Raw genomic sequence first — 22,812 nt, 5'->3', positions numbered from 1 at the left:
TCTCTTCTCCTGTGCTGTTATGCTGCTCTCTTCCACCCACCTCCTCTAACTCCCTGGTCTCTTCTCCTGTGCTGATCTGCTGCGCTCTTCCACTCTTCCTCCTTCTCTAACTCCGTTATCTTCCCTTCTCCTGTGCTGATCTGCTGCTCTCTTCCACCCCACCTCTTTAACTCCCTGTTCTCTTCTCCCGTGCTGATCTGCTGCTCTTCCACCCCACCTCTTTAACTCCCTGTTCTCTTCTCCTGTGCTGATCTGCTGCTCTCTACCACCCCACCTCCTTTAACTCCCTGCTCTCTTCCACATCTTCACCAAAGTTTAAGCTATTGCCATTATAAATTACAATAACTTTTTAAGTATTAATTATTTTAAAAAATTAAAAGCCATTGTTACATCGAAGTCGCGTAAATACAAAACCTGTTGCATTACAAATGCTATAGGTGTCACATTTGCAAAAGATAAAAGTATTGGCATTGTAAATGACAAAGCTATTTTCAAAACCAACACATAAATAAAAAATGTCATTTACAAGACCAATAGCTCAAACTTTCCTAATGCGAGACCTATTTCATTGCAAATGCTTGTTATGATTTATGGGCATCTCTAAGATGCCCTCTGAGTGCACTTTTCATTAAATCTCACACTGGCATCAGTGTATGTTTAATGTGCTGAGAAGTTTGATATCAAACTTCCGGGTTGGTGCTATGGAGTTCGTAATGTCCAACTCCCGCACCAAATACTCTTAATGGCATTATTACACTTGGTGTCTAAGAATGGACTCTGACCTTGTTTGTGTACAGGGCTCATGCACCTGTACCCTCACCACTGGTATAGTGCCACCAGCTAGAAGAATTGCTTGCATATGCCAGGGCAGTGACTTGTAGGCATGGTACACATGGATGTGCCATGTCGACTCAACTTAGTTCAGCACCAAAACACACAGCCTGCAAGAGGCTGTGCACCTTTGCACATACTGCCCTAAGGGTGGCTCAAGTGCTGCAGCCCTTGGAGGTCTTCCCTGGCCACAGTGCCCTTGGTACCTATGGTACCATTTAAAAGGGCCTGTCCTGTGGCCAATAAGTGCTTATTTTTGGTTTTGTCTTAATACAGTTTTAGGGAAAGAACATAGGCCCTGGATACCTCGTCATGCCCAGGGTGCCCCAACCAGGGCTGCAGTTCCAGGAGGTGACCCTCTACCATGGGTACAATTTACTAGCGACTTGAATTTAAGTTAGCTTAGCCAATTGATAAGCGCCAATATGACATTGCCAGTGTCTTTACTCTTAAAAGCTGGTTGAGAGGTCTGGTTAGCAGGCCTCAGTGCACTCCGTTTGAAATCAGCAGCATCTGTCCAGAACCTGGAGTTGACCATACAAAAGCATTTCCTTACACCCCATCAGCTCAAAGCCTGGTTATCCAAGGAAAGAAGTTCTGATGCTCCATCTGCCTATTTAAGCGAGGTGTATCGAATTGTGTAGTTGGTGCTTCCTAAGTTGCTTTTGATCCTGCCTCATCCTACCAGCAGTTTGACATGGTTTTTGGGAATCACAAACTGACCTCTTCCATGCTACTCTAGCTGTAGAGGTACATACTGCTTTTTCACTGTGGTCTATATTTTTGCACCTAAGGATCTAAGATGCTGTGATCTGTTCAGCACAGCTTAAGCCATACAACCAGGCTGTACGCTGCTGATCAGTTTTCTGAACTCTGATACATTTGAAAACCCAGTTGGCAGTTTAGTCCTTTGCAATGACTGCAGCCCCGCGGACATGCTAACACCTCAGTCCAGCCTCTTCGTAGTAAGGTGATTGGTGAGATGACTAAGCAACCCTAGCCTAAGTGCCGGGATCCTCTTCTAGCTGCTCCAAGCGAATGAACACCGCCACTCTCAATAGGGTCTCCATGTGTCTCCAGGTGTAAAGCAGTGATTTCCTACCAAGACTTCTGTGGATTAACACCAGATTACCTCCACGGCCTGCTGAGCCTCACATTGATGCAGCAGTCTTGGTACAGTCACAGGCTCACTTGTGAAGTGGTGCTGCTTTCCTGTATTCTGTGGCCTGTATGCCAGTTTGTAATTTTAGACTATACAGTTCTCTTATGCAGGTTGCATACATTTTTTTAATCAAATCTGTTTAGCTAGCTTAAGTCTCTCGGGCATTGGCTTCTACCCAGTTGTAGCACACTTGGATTTCCAAGCATGGGTGTTTTAGTTTGCATGGGGTTAATAATCGCCTCTTTGACTCTGTCTGACTGCAGTCTCATAACAAAGGTCGCCACAGCCCCTGCCGTGATGACCTGAGCTCCAGTATTCATCCTCTGCAAAGTACCCTGAGCTGAGCTCCTGAGTATGAAGAAGGGTCCCTCCATGTACTTTGTAGTGGGGGTGGGGGGGCCTGTGAGAAAGTGCCCTCTTTCGAAATGGTTGCCCCACTTTTTGCTGAATGCTAATGTGCTTTGACTGAGTGCCCTGGGCTCCTGCTAATAGGGTATTCTGGGCCTATGTTTCTCTAAAACAGCCTCTAGCCACAGGTCAGCTCCTGGTAAATGGTACCAGGTACCCAGGGCACTGTGCCTAGTGAAGACCTCCAAGGGTTGCAGCATTTATTGTGCCACTCTAAAAAGGCCCTGTACCTCTACACACACCCAGCCTTTGCTGGCTGCATGTTTTGGTGCAGAACAAAGTGAAGTCGACATGGCACACCTGTGTGCCATGCCTACAACCCACTGCCCTGGCATAGATCAGTCACCGCTCTAGCTGGATGCACTATACTAATGGTGAGGGTACAGGTGCATGAGCCCTGTGCCCCTATAGTGTGGAAGTTTATTAGACCGGTTAATTGCAGTGCTGCCATTAAGAATATATGGTGCTTGAAGTTAGTCGTTATGAACTCCACAGCACCATAATGGCTACACTGAAAACTGAGAAGTTTGATATAAAACTTCTCAGCACATTAAACCCGCACTGATGCCAGTGTGGGATTTACTGATTAATGTACACAGAGGGCATCTTAGAGATGCCCCCTGAAAACTAACCTACCACTAGTGTCCAGGCTGAGTGGCTGCGCTCGGTTAGCACCACCAGACTGGTTTCTGGACCCCTGGGTCGAGAGCCTGCTGCTCTCTGGGGCTTGAAACTGCACATCCTATCTATGCCAGGGCAGTGGGTTGTAGGCATGGCACACAGGTGTGCCATGTCGACTTCACTTTGTTCTGCACCAAAACATGCAGCCAGCAAAGGCTGTGTGTGTGTAGAGGTACAGGGCCTTTTTAGAGTGGCACAATAAATGCTGAATCCCTTTTTCGCGCCAGGACAGTCTTGACTAGCAGTGCGCGCTACAAGTAATATATAACATAACATAACATCCTGGGACAAGGTACCAAGCCTCCCTCCCCCCAGGATGGGCAGGGTTCACAAAGGGGAAGCTTCAAAGGCATGAAGCCTTTGTGAGCTTCCCCAGGCCACTTGCTGCTCTCAGCAACTGGTCCCCACTGGTTTTGACACCCACTTTAGGTGTGAGAACCAGAGGGGAGAACAGGTGAGGAAGTGTGCAAACCTCTGCCAACTGTCTCCCTCAGGTGGGGGAGGCGAGGCAAGGTTAATCACAACTCTGCAAGAGACCCATTGGTTCCTGCCTTTTACCTACCTTTAATGCCCCTAAATCTAGTATTTAGGGCCACCCCTGAACCTTGCTTCCTCGGACAAGAACCTGCAACAAGTGGAACCGTACAACTGTGCAGCTGCTAACAAGAGGAAGACTTCCACCGACTTTGCTCCAGCCCCTCTCACCCCCTCGAACCTGCTCCTGCGAATTCCCGGTGTCTTGCAGCCAGCAACCTCGAATCCCAAGAACCGGACTGTCTTCAACTACAAAGACTTTGTCTCCTGTGAACACCGGATTTGTTCATCTGCAACCTCTGGCTCTGGGCTGACACTGCTGATCCACCCCACTCTGAACCTGCCAACCTTGGCCAGAGCTAGTGGGCAAACACCACAAGGTCACCCAGCAATCCTGACATGAGATCCAGCAACCCCTGACCTGTCTCAAGTCGACACCTGCAGCCTAAATCCAGAAGATCCCCCCCCCCCCCACGCGCCCCCCCCCCCATGCTCACCAGGACCAGGTAAGAAGATACGACTACAAAAGGCACCCCTGCAACCGAAGCCCCACGGCCTTGTGTGGCCAAACAAACTGTGCCCAACCAACCCCTATCTTCCCAACTTGCCTCTCGAAGTGGTCTCACCATGAAGACCTTTGTCCCTGAGCCTGCAGTGCCTTTACAAACCGGAGGTTCCCCATTAAAACCAACAGGGCGCCTGATGTCAAAACAGCACCTGGCCTCCCCAGTGCAGCGGATGGTGCACCTTTGGGGCTACTTGGTTTCCCCATTTGTCCTGAGCTAAAGACCAGGAGCTTTGCTCCCACAACCAATTAGTCTGCTTGCCAGATTCCACCAACCGGAGGACCCCATTGGATAACATTGGGCCTCAGCACTCTGCACCTGGCGGCCCTAGTGCAGCTGAGGGTGTAACTAGAGTGCATCCTTGACCCTGAGGGAACCCTTGTTCTAACCCCAGAAGCTTGACTCCAACCAAGGAGTCAAGCATTAACTTGATTTCTGTTCATAGGAACCTATTGACTGTTTTTCTCTGAAAAATGTTCAGTGTGGAGTTTATTTGTATGGAAACCTGAAAAATAACAATTGTGCTAGACTGGCATACCTTTTCTCTAGGAAATGTCCCAGTGTGATATCTAGGAAATGTCCCAGTGTGATCTAGGCATATGACAGTAGTAAAAGTAATATCAAAAGTAAAGTTAAAGTAACACTGTAATTTTCATTGCAAGATCAATAGAAAGTATATGTACAGCATTCCAGTTTTGCATTACCAATAATTCAAACTGTAACCATTTCAAAGTACGTTCACAATTTCATTTCAAACTGTATATTTATTGCAAAGTATTTATCAACTTACCTGTGCCAAGCTTGCTCTTTTCTAGTAAATCAAGACCCCTTCAGACAAATTGGTTTTGTATAAAAATTCTTTGTGTGAATAATTTTCTGATTGAGTGGGTATAACAAATGCTTAACACTGTCCTCTGATACTGACTTACTGCTCGACCACACTACCACAAATAGTGAGGTGCTATTCAACTTTACATCTGTCTACCTTTGGGGATCCACTGGACTCTGTGCACACTATACCTCATTTTGGTATGGTATATACACAGACCCTCCAGGATATCGCGATTTCGCGATTTGCCGCGAAATCGGCACTTTTGTAAAAATGCCGCGATTTTTACAAAAGTGCCAGCGAAATCGGCACTTATGTAGAAATCGCTGCATTTTTAGAAAAGCCGCTATATCCTGGGGGGGGTATTAGGAGCAGACGGCTCTGTATGTAAATAGAGGTTATCAGGCTGATGAGGTGCGAACACGCCACTCTGTTGTTTTCCTTATTTACAAAGCCCCCCTACATTCTGTGTAATTGCGGCCTGGCCTGCTTTGTTTACATAGTTGTGCTGTATTCAGAACGGCCTAACACAGATGTCCTGTGCTGAGATGGCAGTGGGGAGAAAAAGTCCCCGCGCGCAGATCCCACTGTTAAAAGGTGGAATGTGAAAGGCCGAGCAGATGGCCTGCGATGCACAACTCCATGGTGAGGGTCCTTGGCACGGGCAGGAACGCGCGTTTAGGGCCGCACATTTCACTCGAGATGGCTCTGATTAAACTCCGGGAAAGCAGGCCGTGCAAAGCTCCCAGCAGGCTGAGGAAAATGTAGTCAGGTGTATGCAGACCGGTGTCAACAGTCCGTTCTAATGCCAAGGCCGCAGAGAAGAAGCATTCTGTCACTAGATGTGTAATCGTTTTTCAACTTTCAATCTAATAAACCCCTGAAATTTAATTATACAGATAATTGTGCAGTGTTCTGTTCTCTTTACACAACACCTCTGAGTCGCCTTACACAACAAACCCGATAAACCTACATGCTGCACCCTAAAGCCGGCACAGCTTGCACCCACCTCCCTTCTTCACTCCGATGCTGCACCAAAGCTCCTCAGATACTCAGCAGCAATGGAGAGGCACAGCGGGATGGCAACCCGCACACCTCCAGCCCTTGATGACCTGTTAAGAGGTGCTTAAAGGTGAATGGGGAGGGGCTGCAGCTTCAGGAGCAGGGGCATCTATTCACATGCAAACAGCCCTGAATGCGTCTTGTATCTGCGATTTAGAGGGGGGGCTCACACATTCCATTTCTACCCAGGGCCCCAAACATCCGAGACTCGGCCAGATTACAGCCCTGATTACACCGAGGCAGCACCTGCTTCTCTTCACAGAGCGTAATTACTGTCACTAAATTGTAAGCAAACCGCGGTTCTTCAAACATGCAGTCTATAATGTAAGAAAATAAAGAAATGGCACAATCGCACCCACACTGATTATCAAAGTATGGAGGACAATCAGTTCAATCAGTTCTCTTAGAGCATCTCCTGTAAGTACTGTACATCACAGTGGGGGGTGGCATTTTGGACAGAGCCTGTCTTCTCGTTGTCTTGTGCAGGAGGGGGCGAGGACCCCAAGATGATACTAGAATACTGCATGCCCACCCCTGTGCCCACCCTGGTGGATCCTGTTCCCCCTTCCGTGATGGCCCCTACCCCCCCCCCCTCCCCCCGTGATGGCTCCTGTCCCCCCATGGGAAGGCTCCGCCCCCCCCTGTGATGAATCCTGTCTCTGCCCTCGGTGGCTTCTGTCCCAGTCCTGGAACGGCCCCTGCAGCGAGGGTGAAGTTCTTGATGGGCCTCTTCTCAAAAGGGCTCAGCTCAAAATTAATATGGAAAGGTCGGCGAGTAAGTAAGTGAAGGGATGGGTGAATGGCTGGGTGAATGAATGATTGAATAAATGGATAATGAGAGGATGGATGGATTGATGAGTGTGGAAGGATGGAGAGAATGTAAATAGCTGGATGTATGGGTGGAAGGGTAGCTGGATGATGGATGAGGGGAAAGATGGATGAGGGGAAGGATGGATGAGGGGAAGGATGGATGAGGGGAAGGATGGATGAGGGGAAGGATGGATGAGGGGAAGGATGGATGAGGGGAAGGATGGATGAGGGGAAGGATGGATGAGGGGAAGGATGGATGAGGGGAAGGATGGATGAGGGGAAGGATGGATGAGGGGAAGGATGGATGAGGGGAAGGATGGATGAGGGGAAGGATGGATGAGGGGAAGGATGGATGAGGGGAAGGATGGATGAGGGGAAGGATGGATGAGGGGAAGGATGGATGGATGATGAGTGGGTGGGTGAAAGGATGGATGGATGGATGGATGGATGATGAGTGGGTGGGTGAAAGGATGGATGGATGAGTGGGTGGATAGTGGGTGGGTGAAAGGATGGATGGATGAATGGGTGGATAGTGGGTGGGTGAAAGGATGGATGGATGAATGGGTGGATAGTGGGTGGGTGAAAAGCTGGATCAGTGGATTGGATGGTGGGTGGGTGAAAGGGTGGATGGTGGGTGGGTGGTTGGTTGGGTGGATGATGGGTGGGTGGGTGGTTGGTTGGTTGGGTGGATGATGGGTGGGTGGGTGGTTGGTTGGGTGGATGATGGGTGGGTAGGTGGATGAGTGAAATGACGGATGGATTGATGGATTGATAAGTGCAAGGGTGAATGAATGGACGTATGAGTGAAAGGGTGGATGTAAGGATGGATGAGTGAGTGAAAGGGAGGGTAGATGGACAAAAGGATGAATAGATGTTTGAAGGAGTGAAATGATAGATGAATGAGTGATGGGGTCAATGGATGGATTCATGAGTGGATGAGTGGATGAGTGGGTGGATGGATGGAAGGAAGGATGGCTAAGTGAAAGGGTCGATGGAGAGAAAGGGAGGATGGATGGATGACTAAAATAGTGGATGAGTGGAAGGATTAGTAAGTGAAAGGATGGCTGGATTAGTGAAAGGGTAAATGGCTGTATTAGTGAAAGGGTAAATGGCTGAATGGATGAGTGGATGGATGGGATGAAGAGTGGATGGATAAGTGTACAGATGGATAGGGTGAAAGGATGGATGGATAATGGAGGATGAGTGAAAGGATGGATGAGGGGATGGATGGATGAGTGAAATGATAGATGGAAGGATACATGATGGATAGGTTTGCAAATGGTTGAATATGTTTGGAAATGGCTGGCCTTACTTATATACTATTGCGCGACCTCTGATGTGTCTGTAAAACGTACCTATTGTCCTGAAGTTTTGTCCTGAATTTTGACCTGTCCTGAAATTGTGTCCTGAATTTTGACCCTTTGTCCTGAATTTTTACACTCACCGTCCTGAATTTGCACCAATGCCAGTTGGTCACCCTACCCATAGAGGATTTGTGTTGGTGTGGACTCCATGTGACATGGAATGAGGGCTGGGCTCTGTGGTCCAGAGGGGCATACCATATGCACCATCCTTTTCTGAGCATGATTACAATCAGTGGCATCGGTGACAGGGGTGGCAGCAATGCTTTATAGTGGAAGATAGGCCTTTTTACTTGTCAACTGCCAAGTAGAGTTGTCTACTGGCTTCCTACATGTTTTAAATTGGAATGTCAGTACCCAGCAGCACCATCTTTCACTGGTTAAGACTGTTTTCTCCAGAATTCATGCTATCAACTGCTGTTATTGGGAGATCCTGCTTTCTATTTCAATTGCCTGCGTTGGTGAACCATTTTGTAAGAACCTGAGAACAGCCCTGAATCCTGCTACTGTTTTAGCAGTGTCCTTTCCTGAGGTCACCTTGTGGAATACTCTGCTAAAACAGTTACCATTGATTTAAGGCTGAAAATAAATGCTTATGAGTAAAATAAAGTGCCGCTAAATTTCCATATTTGTGCCGCTAAATTTCCATATTTGTGCCGCGAAATTTGTGAATCCATGCTGCTATATCCTGGGGGGTCTGTACAGAGCCAGCTTCCTACACTTAGCAGACCCTGCTTTGCTCAGTCATAGAGCATAGCATATTTAATTTTTGGGTGGCATACTTAACTGTTTTAAGGCATCTGTTCCCCTTGATTGTGCTTGTTAATTTTAAACTAAACAATTTGGTCTAATGAATTGTACAAATCCTGGAATAGGTCTTGCAGTTTTTAAATAAGACTGACATCTGTTGATACCTAATCTAAAGTTTGAATTTGAAGTTCACCTAATATCATCACAATTTTTAATTTTAGGAAGAAATTCAAAAAAAACGCAGCCGCCGTGCTGTCAAGTTCCAACGGGCCATTACTGGTGCATCTTTGGCTGAAATAATGGCAAAGAGAAATCAAAAGCCAGAGGTGCGAAAAGCACAGCGAGAACAGGCGATAAGGTGAGGGACATTCAAAATTTCACTTGTGTGCTGGGTTTTGTGATTACTAACATGGGACCTGTTGGTGGTTAGGCAATTTTGCAACGATAGTGGTCAAGGGACCTATTATACATGGTACAGTATGTCGCATTATAGATGGAAACCGAAACCAATGAATAAAGAAACGTAAACTACAGGTCAATCTTCAGTGATGGAGCCAAGTATAGGGGCAGTGTTACTTGGTGCAAGGAATCTGCTTCTCTTTCTCAGGTAACAGTGAATGAAGTACTAAGGTAAAGCTCCAATGGTAGTCAAAGACCTGGAACACTGTTCACTTCAGCAGGTTAAAACATGAAATTATACACAAGTAAGGTTGTAGATCAATAGGAGCTAAACATAGTGGAACTTATCTTTCGTTTTAGGTAAGCTCTGGGAGAACTGCCCCTTTGCCAGTAGTTGCCACCCTAGAAAACCGTTTAGCTATTGGGTGGGTTGTGCTTTTCCATGTTAATGCTACATGCTGATAGAAAAATGTTTCTAATAAGCTTTCAGTCTTAGCTTTCAACAGGAATTCACATGCAACTCACTTCTAGGAACAATCTTCCATGTAAAGGTTCACAATAGATTACGGTACGAAGCAGTTTAAAAATTGAGTTTTATTATAACAGTTTTTTAGTCTGATCCAAGTTTTAAAACCGCACAGTTCAACCGAACTGAGTAGTTTTGTTTTTGCATGGAACATCGTCGTGCAAAACCGGAAACCTCGTTCAGACCCGGAACTCAGTTCTGAGGCGGAAAGCTGGGAGGAAGCTCGTGTGAAACTACTTTTTAAAATAAACTGTGTTGATTTTAAAAATACCTTTTGTTTGTTGCTTGGACCTGTGTCCACTGCTAATTCTTGCCGCATTTTCCTGACGACGCCATCAGTGGCGTGGCCACTAGCCACGCCCACTTGAGGCCACGCCCCCCAGCTTATCAGCGCTGACTGCGAGCGCTAGGTAAACTCACTTCTCCTGAGGCAGAAAGCCGGAAGGAAGCTCGTGTGAAACTGCTTTTTAAAACTAAAACTGTATTGATTTTAAAAATACCTGTAGTTTGTTTGCTTGGACCTGTGTCCACCGCTAATTCTTGCCGCATTTTCCTGACGCCATCAGCGGCGAGGCCGCTAGCCACGCCCACTTGAGGCCACGCCCCTTCATCTCTTCTGGCACACATATAAATGTGCAACCCTAGGAAGCGCAGCAGAGGCGCCTAAGGCAAGCCCGTCTGCGCCTGGCCGCGACGGGCCGGGACCTGGGACTATACCCCCTGGCCCTCTCCAGTCAGGACCATCTTACATCTACTCTAGGGAAGCCCTCCTTAGACTCATGCCACCCCAGCATGCTCACTGCACTATCCTGAACCCTCACTGCGCCCCAAGTACCTGCCAGACTTGCCTACTTCCCCTCGCCTCCCTCCCTTCTACAACCAACATAGCCACCTCAAACTTCCTTCCCGTATGTTCCAAACCTACGGTTGCAGACCCAAACCAGGAAGTGGATCAGCCTCAACTGCAGATCACTAGGTAAACATAGAAGAGAAATTTTCGATCTTGTCTCGGAGAAACCCGCATCCCTCTTTCTCACAGACATGGCTTAAAGATCACTCTGGCCCAGATATTGCGGCCGCTCTCCCCGACAATTACACCTACCTGGGGAAAAACAGACCAAAGAAAGTGGAGGTATAGCCATAATCTATACCAGACTACACTCCTGCAAATGGGAAGACTCTGCAATGCCTAACTGTGAGGCCGGTCTGTTCAAGCTCTCGCTCTCTCCCAACTTTACCCTCTCTGGGCTACTGATCTACCGCCCTCCGGGCCCGGTGAATTCCTGGGCAGCCTCTCTTCCCGAATATATAGCACCACTAATTCAGACCTCAACAAATTTTTCTATTATCGGTGACCTCAATCTGCACCTGAATGATCCCTCTTGCACTACCAGCAGCAACCTCTTACAAGATCTGGCTGCTTTAAACATTTCTTTACACAACTCTGGCTCCACGCACAAAGCAGGGAACCTTCTGGACCCCATCTTTTCTAACCTGGAGGCCATTGACTGTAAGGCTCCCTCACCCATTATATGGTCTGACCATTACATGGTGACATTTACTATCAAACTAAGTCGGCAACTTAACAACTCCCACAACCCCGCAGAACCCAGGCTATCCAGAAACTGGAATACATTGGACTTAAACAAATTCAACACCTGTCTCAAATACTAGACCTCTCATGGAAGACACTAGCACTGCAACGTCTGCTGATATATACATCTGGCTTACACAGGCTGCCGATGCATGCCTACCATTGCGTATGCTATCGCACAATTATCATCCACCTGCACCCTGGTTCACTGAAGCCTTAAAAAAAGAAAAAAAACATTAGCAAAAATTTAGAGCGCAAATGGCGCATAAAATATGACTCATGCTCTAAACAAAGCTACAAAACCGCTTTAAAAAAATACCACTCCTTATGCAAAGATGCCAAAGCTGAACATGTTAACCACACTATCCTTGAAGCAAAAAATCGCCCAGACACTTTTCAAGGTAGTGCAAAAACTCTCGGGAGCACTTTGCCAGCCCAAAGCTCCCTGTCTTAATACATCTCAATGCAATTCATTAGCTTAATTCTTCATCGCCAAAATTGACACCATCTACTCCAATTTTGGAATCTCATCCCATCGTCCTACCTTACCCAACTTACCGGCCCCAACTTCATCCCTCGAGCAAGAGACACCAGATGACGACAGCCTCTCACTCCTTGCCGACCCCCTCCTCTCCACCCACGCCTTCCCATGACCCTATGCTCACATCTGGTACCTGTCCTCCGACCGTTCCGCTGATCGACACATGGGATCCACTCAACATCGAGACCCTCTGATATCAGTAAAATTAAATCTGGCTCCCCACTAGACCCCATTCCTCAAATTTTAGAGAAACTAAAAGCTCCATGATGAGTTCAAGGGAGGCATTGTCCAAACTCCTCCCTAAGAGAAGCTACGGTACCCTCCGCATGGAAACATGCGATGATAATGCCTTTACTAAAAAAGGCTAATGCTGATCCTAGCATTCTAGCTAACTTTCGCCCCCATCTCGCTTATCCCAGTATTTTCTAAAATTTTAGAAAAACATAACTTTCCACCCATGTTGAGCTAAGCGGAATCTTACATCCATCAGTCAGGCTTCAGAGCCGGCTTCTCAACGCAATCTACCTTGCTTGGAGTCTCAGAAAACATCTGTTTCCGAGTCGACAGGGGGAAACCGTGGCACTCATCCTGCTGGATTTGAGTGCCGCGTTCGATACGGTTTCCAATCCCATTCTCGTTAATGCCCTCCGATCAGCGGGCATTACCGGCTGTGCTCTCAAATGGCTTATTAGCTTCCTATCCAACCGCACCTTCCAAGTTTTCTCTTCCTCATCTGCTTCCCAAACCTTTACATCTGTGTACGGAGTACCACAGGGTTCCATCTTGAGCCCCTTGCTCTTCAATTTATACGTCAGACCTCTGGCGTCTATTGCGGAGCAAGCTGGCCTCACAATTTACTCCTACGCAGATGACACCCAGATCTACTCCCTCTCCTCTGACCCTCATGCCCCCTCATCCGCCCTCTGTTCAGGACTGAGCAGTATTGCAGCCTGGATGCTGGACAACAAACTCCAACTGAATGGGGGAAAAACAGAACTTCTTCTGTTTGGACATAATACCACTCTATGGGGACCCCAACACTGGCCCGCCCAAATGGGCACTCCACCCACTCCCTCTAAATCGGCTCTCAACTTAAAAGTGATCTTCGACGATCAGCTATCCATGAAAAGCCATGTGATCAAAACTTCTACCCGCATCACAATAATCAAATGGCTGCGTAGAATCATCTGGATGCTGCCTGTGGATACCCAGAAAACTGTTGTCCAGGCTCTAATTACCTCTAGACTGGACTACAGTAACATCCTTCTCCTGGGCGCCAGCAAAGAGGTAACCCGAAAACTTCAAACCATTCAGAACATGGCGGCACGACTACTCTGCAAACTACCCAATACCGCCTCCACCTCTAATTCCCTCTGCACACTTCACTGGCTTCGCATTGAAAATCGCTCGAAATTCAAATCACTCTGCATTATGCACAAAATAAACGATTCGGCCCCACCAGATCTCACATCTTTGGTTCATCACCACTGTCCCCCCTGCACTTTGCGTTCATCCAACCAACACCTTTTTTCAGTGCCTAGAATCAGAAAAGCCCGAATGGGAGGTCGTTCCTTTGCCTGGCTAGCCCCTTCACTCTGGAACTCTCTCCCCCTTCAGTCATGAAAAGAACCTAATTATCTCAGATTTCGCAAACAAGTAAAACATTGGCTATTCAACATGTAAGCTTCCTCCTCTCTTCCCTTCCCTCTGTTTGTTGAGTTAGCACCGGGAAACCTTCGGGTTGCTGAGCGCTTTACAAATTTAAATATAATAATAATAATAATAATAATAAAAGGATTGACAGTGATAGATTTTTCTCTATTCTGTGGATGGTGGTGCATGGCCATTAATTGGTGGAGCTATATGTCTGGTTATTTCTGATAACTAACAGGACACCTCCATGCAAACTAGTTACGCGACCGCAGCCTGTGTACATATAAATACTGATCTGTGCAAAAACCAAATAAACTTCTCAGTTCGGCTAAACAGTGTTTTGAAAACTTGAATCGCACAAAATAAATTGCTTAAACTCTACTTATCTGAAAAACATGTTTGGTATAGATTCCTTACTGTTGAATTACCCCCAGGCATCGGACTGGGTCAGTAAAGTTTTTTTTCATCCTTAATACCACTGCGCTTCGGAAGGTCATGCCGGCACCGCGTCAGTCGTTGGCGTTGTGGTTGCTGGGATGTCGTGGTAGCTACTTTGAGGCTGCCCTTGCACGCTGACATCAGTTTTTCCTTTACTGCACCAGCCAGTGCAGATCCAGAGCAGTACCTCCATTTATTTTTTGACTGACTTTTTGGCGACTTTTGTCGACTGTTTTAAACCCATTTTATTTTTTGAAGTACCACTTGGGTGAGAGCCCGACATAATCCACTTAATAGCAAAATATCAATTTGCAGCAAGGAAATGTCAGTGGGTACACTAGGTATACAAAAGAGAACTATGAACTGCATGGAGACATTCCCACCCGCATCGGCAAGCAAAATTCAGTACACATATATGTCCAAGAAAAGGAAACTATGCAACATACATTCTGGCCCACCAGCTTCTCATGAGGCAGTTCCAATGGGGATTGTGAAGGAAGAGGGAGATCAATGCCATGTTATGTAGCCCAACAACTTATCTTTCTAGGTTTTTGGGGGCAGCCCCTCATAAAACGTTGCCATCTCCGCACCCATACATTTATGTAGCTCTTTCTAGCACTTCCCTATCGTCGGCGAAGTTCCCTTCGACAACTGGGCTATATCCCTCTTGGCAATGGTAAGGGCAAGAAAGTATGCTTATATAGGTTTCCTCCAATGTAGTATGGAGCAGGAACAATCTGGGATCATGCGGCAGGTCCCAGGACAACCTCTTTCAGGAATAACGATACCCTGTGCCAAAAATGCTGTAATGCTAAGCAGCTCCACACCTTGTGGAGGATGTCCCTTCCTCCTTGTTGCAGCGCAGGCACATTGGGGATGGCACGACACCCATCTTCCAAAACAGATTACAGGTGTAGTAAACGTGGTGCACATACTTTAACTGAATAAGATATCTGGAGGTTACTGCAGCACCCTTAGGGCTAGCAATCACCTCTGCATGGTGGAACGCGTCGTCAGCATCTGGTATATCTACCATATTTTGTGTGCTCTGAGATCGCCCATAATGCCGCCCTCATGCAGATGTAATTCAGGGAGGTCAGCAAGATTTGCAAGCGTGGGGGCCAGATGACATAACTGGAGTTACCTGTAGAACTGGGTTTTGTGTAGATAAAACTCCTCCTGCAGTCGCTGGAAGGATTGAAGGACGGTGCCTCTCATAACCTCCTCTAATGTGGAAATACCAATGTGGTCCCACTGGCAGAACCCCTTCAATGCGCCACCTGGTGTAAATAGTTACCGAGCCACAGGGGCATCCGCTGCATATTCCATCCCATTCATCGAACGGTGTAACGCCATAACATCATTGTTCTGCTGGTGTGGGGTAAGTCTAGCTCCTGCGCGCTATAGAGTAGTCGCAGGAGGGAAGTCTTCTCCATGGCTGCATGCTCTAATGCCAACGCCGGGTCAGGTGAATTGTACCACCGATCATTGATTAAAAGGTGGGCTGTGTTGTAATAGGAATAGACAGCAGCTGCAATGGGTGGATTGGGCACATGGCTGCAATGCCACCCAAATCATCCCCCAGCCACCCATAAAAACGTATAATGCATGGCGTTAATTTGTGCAAACCACGCTCTTGGAATGTGATATTGAAAATGTTAAGACTGTATAGCACCCTAGGGAGGGAGACCTTTTGAAAATGGCATACTATCCATAGAACGAAAGGGGTAGGGAGGTTTAATTGTGGTCTCCGCGTAGGTTGACATGGAGCGGCTTTATGTTGCGGGCCCATGAAATCTGTGGGCAGGGAAACCCTTACACTCCCTAGTATTGGAAGCCCTCTGTGGCACGTTTTAGTTGAGATGCCAACAGTCCTACCTTGATGACCGCTTACTGGCAATAGCACGATTTAGCTGTGTTAGTGTGGAGCCCAGTATTCTGATCAAAGACCCGAAGAATTTACTAAAAAAAGTGGGACCGAGATCCAAGGGTCAGTCATAAAGACTTCATCGATGTAGGCATACGTACGCTAGGAAACGTGGCCCAAAATTGATCGCCCCTACGAGTTTGAATAAGTACTCCCAGCTGAGGAAGTCTAATGCCTTATCTATTTCTGCCAAGATTAAGGCAGCTGGGTGGCCCAACTCTGGAGCCAGGGCCATAACATTGTGAACACGTCAGATGCTACGTTGCGTGGCCTGGTGCGGCATAAAGCCAGATTGGTCTAAATGTACCAAGTCCTGAATACAGGACCACAAGCAGTCTGCAGGAACTTTGCCTAACAATTTATAAGGGAGATAGGTTGATATGAGGAGGGGTCCTCTGGTGGGCAGCCAGGATTTAAAGAGGACAATTGAGAACGAAGGGACTGTGAAAGTGCCATCTTTCTTGCATGGTATGCCCCCACTTTTTGTTGAATTGCTGATGTGCTTTGTATGTATTGCGATTTATATGTATGTATTGCGATTTATATAGCGCACGTATCACCCGAAGGCGTCAAGGCGCTTGCCTTGGGAACCCGTCCTGGTATTCCCCTGTGAGATAACCCCAGCAGGGTATCCACAAGGTGAAAGCCAGGCATCCCGCCGCGAGGGGCCACAGTGGAGATTAAGCAAGCTATTGCCCAGAGTCGCAGAGTGTGAACCTGTGAGTCAAGTAGGCACCGGAACGAGAATTATCGAGTCCGTGGAATTTTTGAGCCCAAGACCCGCCGAGGCGGGGAATTGAACCCTGGTCCAAGACCGATCTCAGCTTCCGGGTCTGCCTCCTCTAACCCCTGAGCCACACTTCTCCACTTGACTGAGTGCGCCCTGGTCTCCTGCCAATCGGGTGCCCAGGGCCTAAGTTCATTCCCTAAAACTGTATTGAAGCTAAAACCCAATTGGCATCTCTGGCCACATGTCAGCCCCTGGTAAATGGTACCATGGGTACCCAGGGTATTGTGACCAGAGATGACCCCCTAAGGGCTGCAGCACTTATTGTGCCACCCTGAGGGGCCCTGCACCCTGACACACTGCCTTTGCACGCTGAGTGTCCTGGTGTAGAACTAAACGAAGAGTCGACATGGCACACCTTGGTGTGCCATGCCCACAACCCCACTGCTCATGCATACATCAGTCACCCCCTCTAGCTGGGTGCCCTATGTCAGTGGTGAGGGCACAGGTGCATGAGCCCTGTGCCCCTACAGTACCCAGGGCCATTCCTGGACACTGTGTGCAGTGATGCTATTAAGAGTATATGGTGCTGGGAGGTTGTCATTACGAACTCCACAGCTACACTGAAGACTGACCAGCTTGATATCAACTTCTTAGCACATTCAAACCACACTGATGCCAGTGTGGGATTTAACACCATCATTGTTGATGGTATTCCCCTCCTGTGCTGGCCCTTATTTATTCCCATTGTTCATGACGAGCTCAACTCGTCATGAGTGTACGAGAGGTGTACCTCATGACGAGCTGAGCTCGTCATGAGCATCAAAGGTGTTAATGTAAAATGCACCAAGAGGGCATCTTAGAGATGCTCCCTGAAACCTAACCTACAATACACGTCTTGTCTGGGAGACTGCCTAGACTGCCACACAGCATACATGTTGCTGGACTCCTGGGTGGAGAGCCCTACGCTCTCCTGGGCCTGCAAAATGCACATCCTGGGCGAGGTGCTAGGCGAGGTGCTCGGTCTCCTCCAGGATGGGTAGGGGGAAGCTTCAAATGCATGCAGCCTTTGAGCTTCTCCAGGCCACTTGCTGTACTCAGCAACTGGCCCCCACCATTCCTGACCCACACTCAGGCAGGAAACCCTATGTCAGGAAAGGGGGTGTGCCAGCCTGTGCCAACTCAACCCCTCGGGTGGGAGAGGCGAGGTGAAGCAGGACTCTGGGCTACTGCCATCTTGAGGATGGGGGGAGCCCTACCCACTCACAGCTAGGCCCCTGCCCCCCTCCCACAGAAGAGGAGCAGGGTAGGGGGTGTACCCACCCCAGGACAGGGACCAATTGGTCCCTGCCCTTGCCCTACCTGTAATGCCCCTAAATGTAGTATTTAGGGACCCCATGAACCTTCCTCATATCCCGCTACGGAAATAAAGTTCAAGAAGACCCGCCGTGCAGCTGCTAACAAAAGGACCACACCAACTGACTTGGCCCCAGCCCTACAGGCCTGTCGATCCTTGAACCTGCTCCTGCTAAATCCCAGAGACTTCTGCGAGCAGCAACCTTGAAAACCAGAGGATCTGCCTGCCTTGACCCTCTGAAAGACTGGGACTCCCATGAGCAGTGGTTCTGCTCCAACAGCAATACCCCTGGTACCTGCCAGGAACCGCGGCGCCATCACACTTGGCACCTGCCTAATACGGCCCGTGCCTGAGTGACCCAGACCCAAGACCATGGGCGCCCCCCGGGCAACTGGGACCCAAAGTACAGTGCCCAACGACCTTCCTTGAAGAACCAGATGACTCTTGCAACCTCACAACCAGGGACCCCTCCAACCGTGACCTGCTGAGGGTAAGAGTTCCCGACTTCAAAGACACATTTGCGCCCCACCCCCCGTGTCTAACTCCTGGGTTCCTACCTATCCTCAAAGACCCTAACTTAGCTCTCGAAGTGGTGGTCGCCCCTGAAGAATCTCTGTCCCTGAGCCTGCAGCATTTTTCCACTTTCTAAGATCTCCATTGATTAACATTAAGCGCCAGACTCCTCAAAAGCACCCTGCACCCAGCCACCAGTGCCCCTGGCAGTGCAACCTTTGCCCTATCCTAATTCCCCATTTGCCCTGAGCAAGTGACCAGGAGCCCAGCTCCCACAGCAGTGTGGCCGGTTAGCGAGCAGCCACCAACCAAAGGCCCCCCTGCCACTCATTGGGTAACATTGGGCGTAACTACCTCAGCACCCGGCTTCCACTGTGCCGCTGAGGGTGCACCAACTGTACCTACCTGACCCTGGGAGACCCCAGAGTCTATGCCCAGAACCTTAACTCTGCCAGTCAAGTACTTACCTAAAAGCCGATAACTCAATTTCCTTCCATTGGCTAACATTGACTGGTTTTACTTAGAAATTCTAAGTGTGGAGTTTTGGCACTTTAAAATATTCACCTCAATCAGCCAAACGATTTCCGATTTTAATCACCTGTTATCAGTAGAGACCTAGCCGAGCACAAACCCTGAATTTTTTTTAACCGTTGTTACCAGTAACATGAAGTTCGAGGCATGTGGGCTGCTGAATTCATCTGTGCATAGATCGCCGCCTAGTATTGGGTCCGGATGATTGCACATTGTTGTCCTGGAAGAGTCTTCGAAGTATCACGAGATAGGTGGCTCCTCCCCTGGACTACAGTGTGCATGGGCATCCTCTCCATCCTCGGATTGTTAGAAATATCACAAAGTCAATGGTTTCCGATGTGTCGATTTTTGAAAACTACAAATATTCTTTAAAAATCTTACCAACTACCAAACTTAATTGCTTTCCTGTTTTATATAGACGTACCAGTGCTGAACCTAGGAGTCTATTATTGGATTACAAAAGTAACATGAATTTCCTTCCATAGGATAACATTGGTAATTTCAAGTGAAAGTTTCTAAGTCAACTTTTAAAATACAATAATCCTTAAAAATCACTACTATAACCAAAACACTTTTGCTAAACTGTTTACAGCTCATGTCCCAGGACTGAATCCAGGATCCAGTCCTGTGGTTAGGAAAGTAATCTACAAAGAAATTAATTGCATTTAACTGAATTCCCATTGACCTCAATGTTGCATTGTTTGAAATTGTGTTGCCTACTGCAACAAACTAACTTGTATTCAGAGACTATTGCCCATTTGAAAAGTATTTAACAGATACAATCTATGCTGAGATTATATTTTGATACCTTGTTGGTTCTAAAAATAAAATACCTATATCTTTTGATACAAAACAATTGGCCTAGAGTTCAGTTGAGTATGTGAAACCTTTTGCTGACTGAGTGTACAACAAATGCTTTGCACTGTACTCTGGTACTGCCTTACTGCTCGACCAAGCTACCACTTTGGAGAGTAAGGCTATATCTAGTTTTAGCCTCTGCCATACCTCTGGAGACTGTGCACACTGTACCTTACTTTGGTTCAGTATATACAGAGCCACTTTCTTACATTGGATCAGCAGTGGGATACAAACTTGCATTTGTTGGACTACTTGGTTACCATCTGATCGCATATTTAACTCCTAAATTAGCTTTAGAATTCTGAAATAGTTTTTTCCAAAATGCTAAGTCTTATCAGGGCCTGGCTTAAGTCCCAGTAGAAGTTTAGAAAAATAAGTCACTATAGTCAAGGGTACAGGGTTAGAACTGTCAGGTTAGAACGTCTCAACAAAACCCAGCTATTAGTAAAGATAACACCATGGACCTGGTTGAGGAGCTCGACCTCACACTTTACTTGCACTGGTCTTTCAAGGAATTTAGTTTAGCTGCGAGAGGCAGGTGGCAGACATCGATTCTTGTCCCCTCTTGTCCCCTACTTGTCCCCACTCCAGTAGAGGGGAGCGATAGGGCTCTGGTGTTGTGGGGAGGGGTGATTTGGCCCCTAGGAGGAACTGCTGTATTTAGTAGAGTGTGCCAAGAACATATACTTGGGCCTACCTACCACGAAAAGCCTGGGGTATGTAAGCCTTGGTTTGCAGCCATACAAGCAATTAACAGTAATTGAGTGCAATCGAGAGACCTGAATCCAGTTGTTGAAGCACCGGTGGGTGGCCAGTGTTGGTGCCTATTGATTTGACTGCACCTGTGTTCAGCGCGCCAACCGGTGCATAAATTACACCTTCCCCCATGTCGCGGGCGAGCTCAGCCAGGCAAAGGGCGGGCCCTCTTTGGCCCTCAGAGGCCAGAGCAGGCAGGGCTGGGCCACCTCCCTAACCTTCAAATTGAAAGAGCTCAGAACCAGTACAGTGAGACTGTGATCATGAACTTATTCATATTGACTAGTGGTCCTCTATAGTGCAAAGCAAAATGGTTTCTAAATCGAAGAAAGGGATAAAGACTGATCCAATGATATCAGGCGGCAGCATAAAAGGGACCTTGGAAAGTTTATTTGCACGGACTGCTGCTATGGTGGGGAGGGAAATAAAAATAACAGAGAAGCGGCTATCCCTTGAGCTCGGAACTACTAAAAGATCATCTCTTGGTGCAATAAAGGATGCAGGCACTCGATCATAATGTCCCAAAATTTGCGGCAGCAAGCTTGATATCCCCTGGAAATGAACGAAACGAGACAATCTGCTCTATTTCCTCTATTGATGATAATTTGTCAACTTGTAGTACTATTTCCCTAGAGGAATTCCATCCAATAGTGCTAAATAGCAAAAGCGTGCCAAAAGGTAACAGACCTGCTTGCTTTAAGCAAGCAGGGAAAAGGAAAAAGGGAGTTGAAGCGTCAAGTAGGTGGGAAATCCAAGATACCGAAAACTACCAACAAACTGGTGAAATCCTATCTGGGAAAAAATCTTGGCGACACCAACTACACTCCCAAGTCATCATCCGCCCCTAGTATTACCTACACCCTCCCCAGTGATTGATCACCAGCCATTACCCCACTATTGGAACTTTCATAGATTCCCATGCTTTGTATCATTCCCCGTCGTTGGAATGGGAGTCTCGGTAACAAAAATACCATAGCTGTAGGTACAAAAGACAATGGAAAAAGGCCTAGGCCTCATTTCCTTTTGTAGCAGATCACCCTCTTTGTGTAAAAGAGACCAAACTTTGGCCTCAGCCAATCAGAAGTGCCTCACCACTTAAAACCTTCCTGAAGGAACCTCAGAGCCTCATTTTCTACCGCACGTTGTGCTAGGGAGTCTCCTTTGAGCTCTGCTCAACTTCTACTCTTCAAAAGGATTACTTGAGGATTTTCTAAAGGCTTTTCTTCAGAATCTTCCAGATTCTCTTCAGGATTGTTACTACCTTCCAGGATGTCAGAAATTGAGAAGAAAGCCCTTTTCAATCCTTGTTCCTCCCTGGCAAGAAAAGGCTTTTTGTGGAGGATAAGCATAAGGACTGCATTTATTGCCTCTATCCTGACCACCAGGCTGCTGACTGTCAGATCTGTCACACTTTTTCCGCCAAAACCCTCCGGGACCGTGAGGGTAGGCTCCTGACATGGCTGCAAAAGCTTAAATCAAGGAAGGATACTGTCTCAAGTGAGTGAGGATGCTGGATCGATGTCTTCTACAAGGTCCGTGAAAAGGGGAAGGGGTTCCCCTTCTACTTCTGTGGGAAGATCTTCAAAGGCCTCAAAAAAGACCCCCAGAGAGTCTGAGAGCCCAGGTCCCAGCAAATCTCCTCACGGGAGTGTAAAGGAGAGGGATGGACCTTCTACGCCTTCTACAGGTGAGAAGACTGCTACAGCCTTCAAAACACCTTCATTCCAGTCTTCTGAGAGGACTTCTAAGTCCTCGACGACGACAGCGGGAGGCCCGTCGACGAGGGCATCGAAGACTCCATCGACAGGAGGTTCGTCGACGTCGCTACCGTCGACTGTGGAGTCCTCGCAGTCGACGGAGAAACTGAAGATGCCGACGACTAAGGTACCAGCTTCAAGGGTGTCGAGACGAAGGAGTCGACGTCTAAGGCCCCGTCGACGTCTAAGGCCCCGTCGACGTCTAAGGCCCCGTCGACGTCTAAGGCCCCGTCGAAGGCCC

General features: G+C 47.6%; 1 protein-coding gene across 1 annotated transcript in view; it reads left to right on the top strand.

The window, feature by feature from the left end:
- LOC147697840 (large ribosomal subunit protein eL24) overlaps positions 1-22,812 on the top strand; it is a gene marked incomplete at its 5' end in the record, with an annotated part of 78,877 nt that overhangs the window by 20,506 nt on the left and 35,559 nt on the right. Inside the window, one exon of the mRNA XM_086936143.1 lies at positions 9,216-9,352. Within this exon, the coding sequence (XP_086792269.1) occupies positions 9,216-9,352 (137 nt within the window). The remainder of the gene's footprint in view (positions 1-9,215; positions 9,353-22,812) is intronic.

Source organism: Lissotriton vulgaris, chromosome 8 (genome assembly GCF_964263255.1).
Source record: "Lissotriton vulgaris chromosome 8, aLisVul1.2, whole genome shotgun sequence".
In the NCBI taxonomy this organism is placed as follows: Eukaryota; Metazoa; Chordata; class Amphibia; order Caudata; family Salamandridae; genus Lissotriton; species Lissotriton vulgaris.
This window is presented reverse-complemented; position numbering and strand designations above follow the sequence as displayed.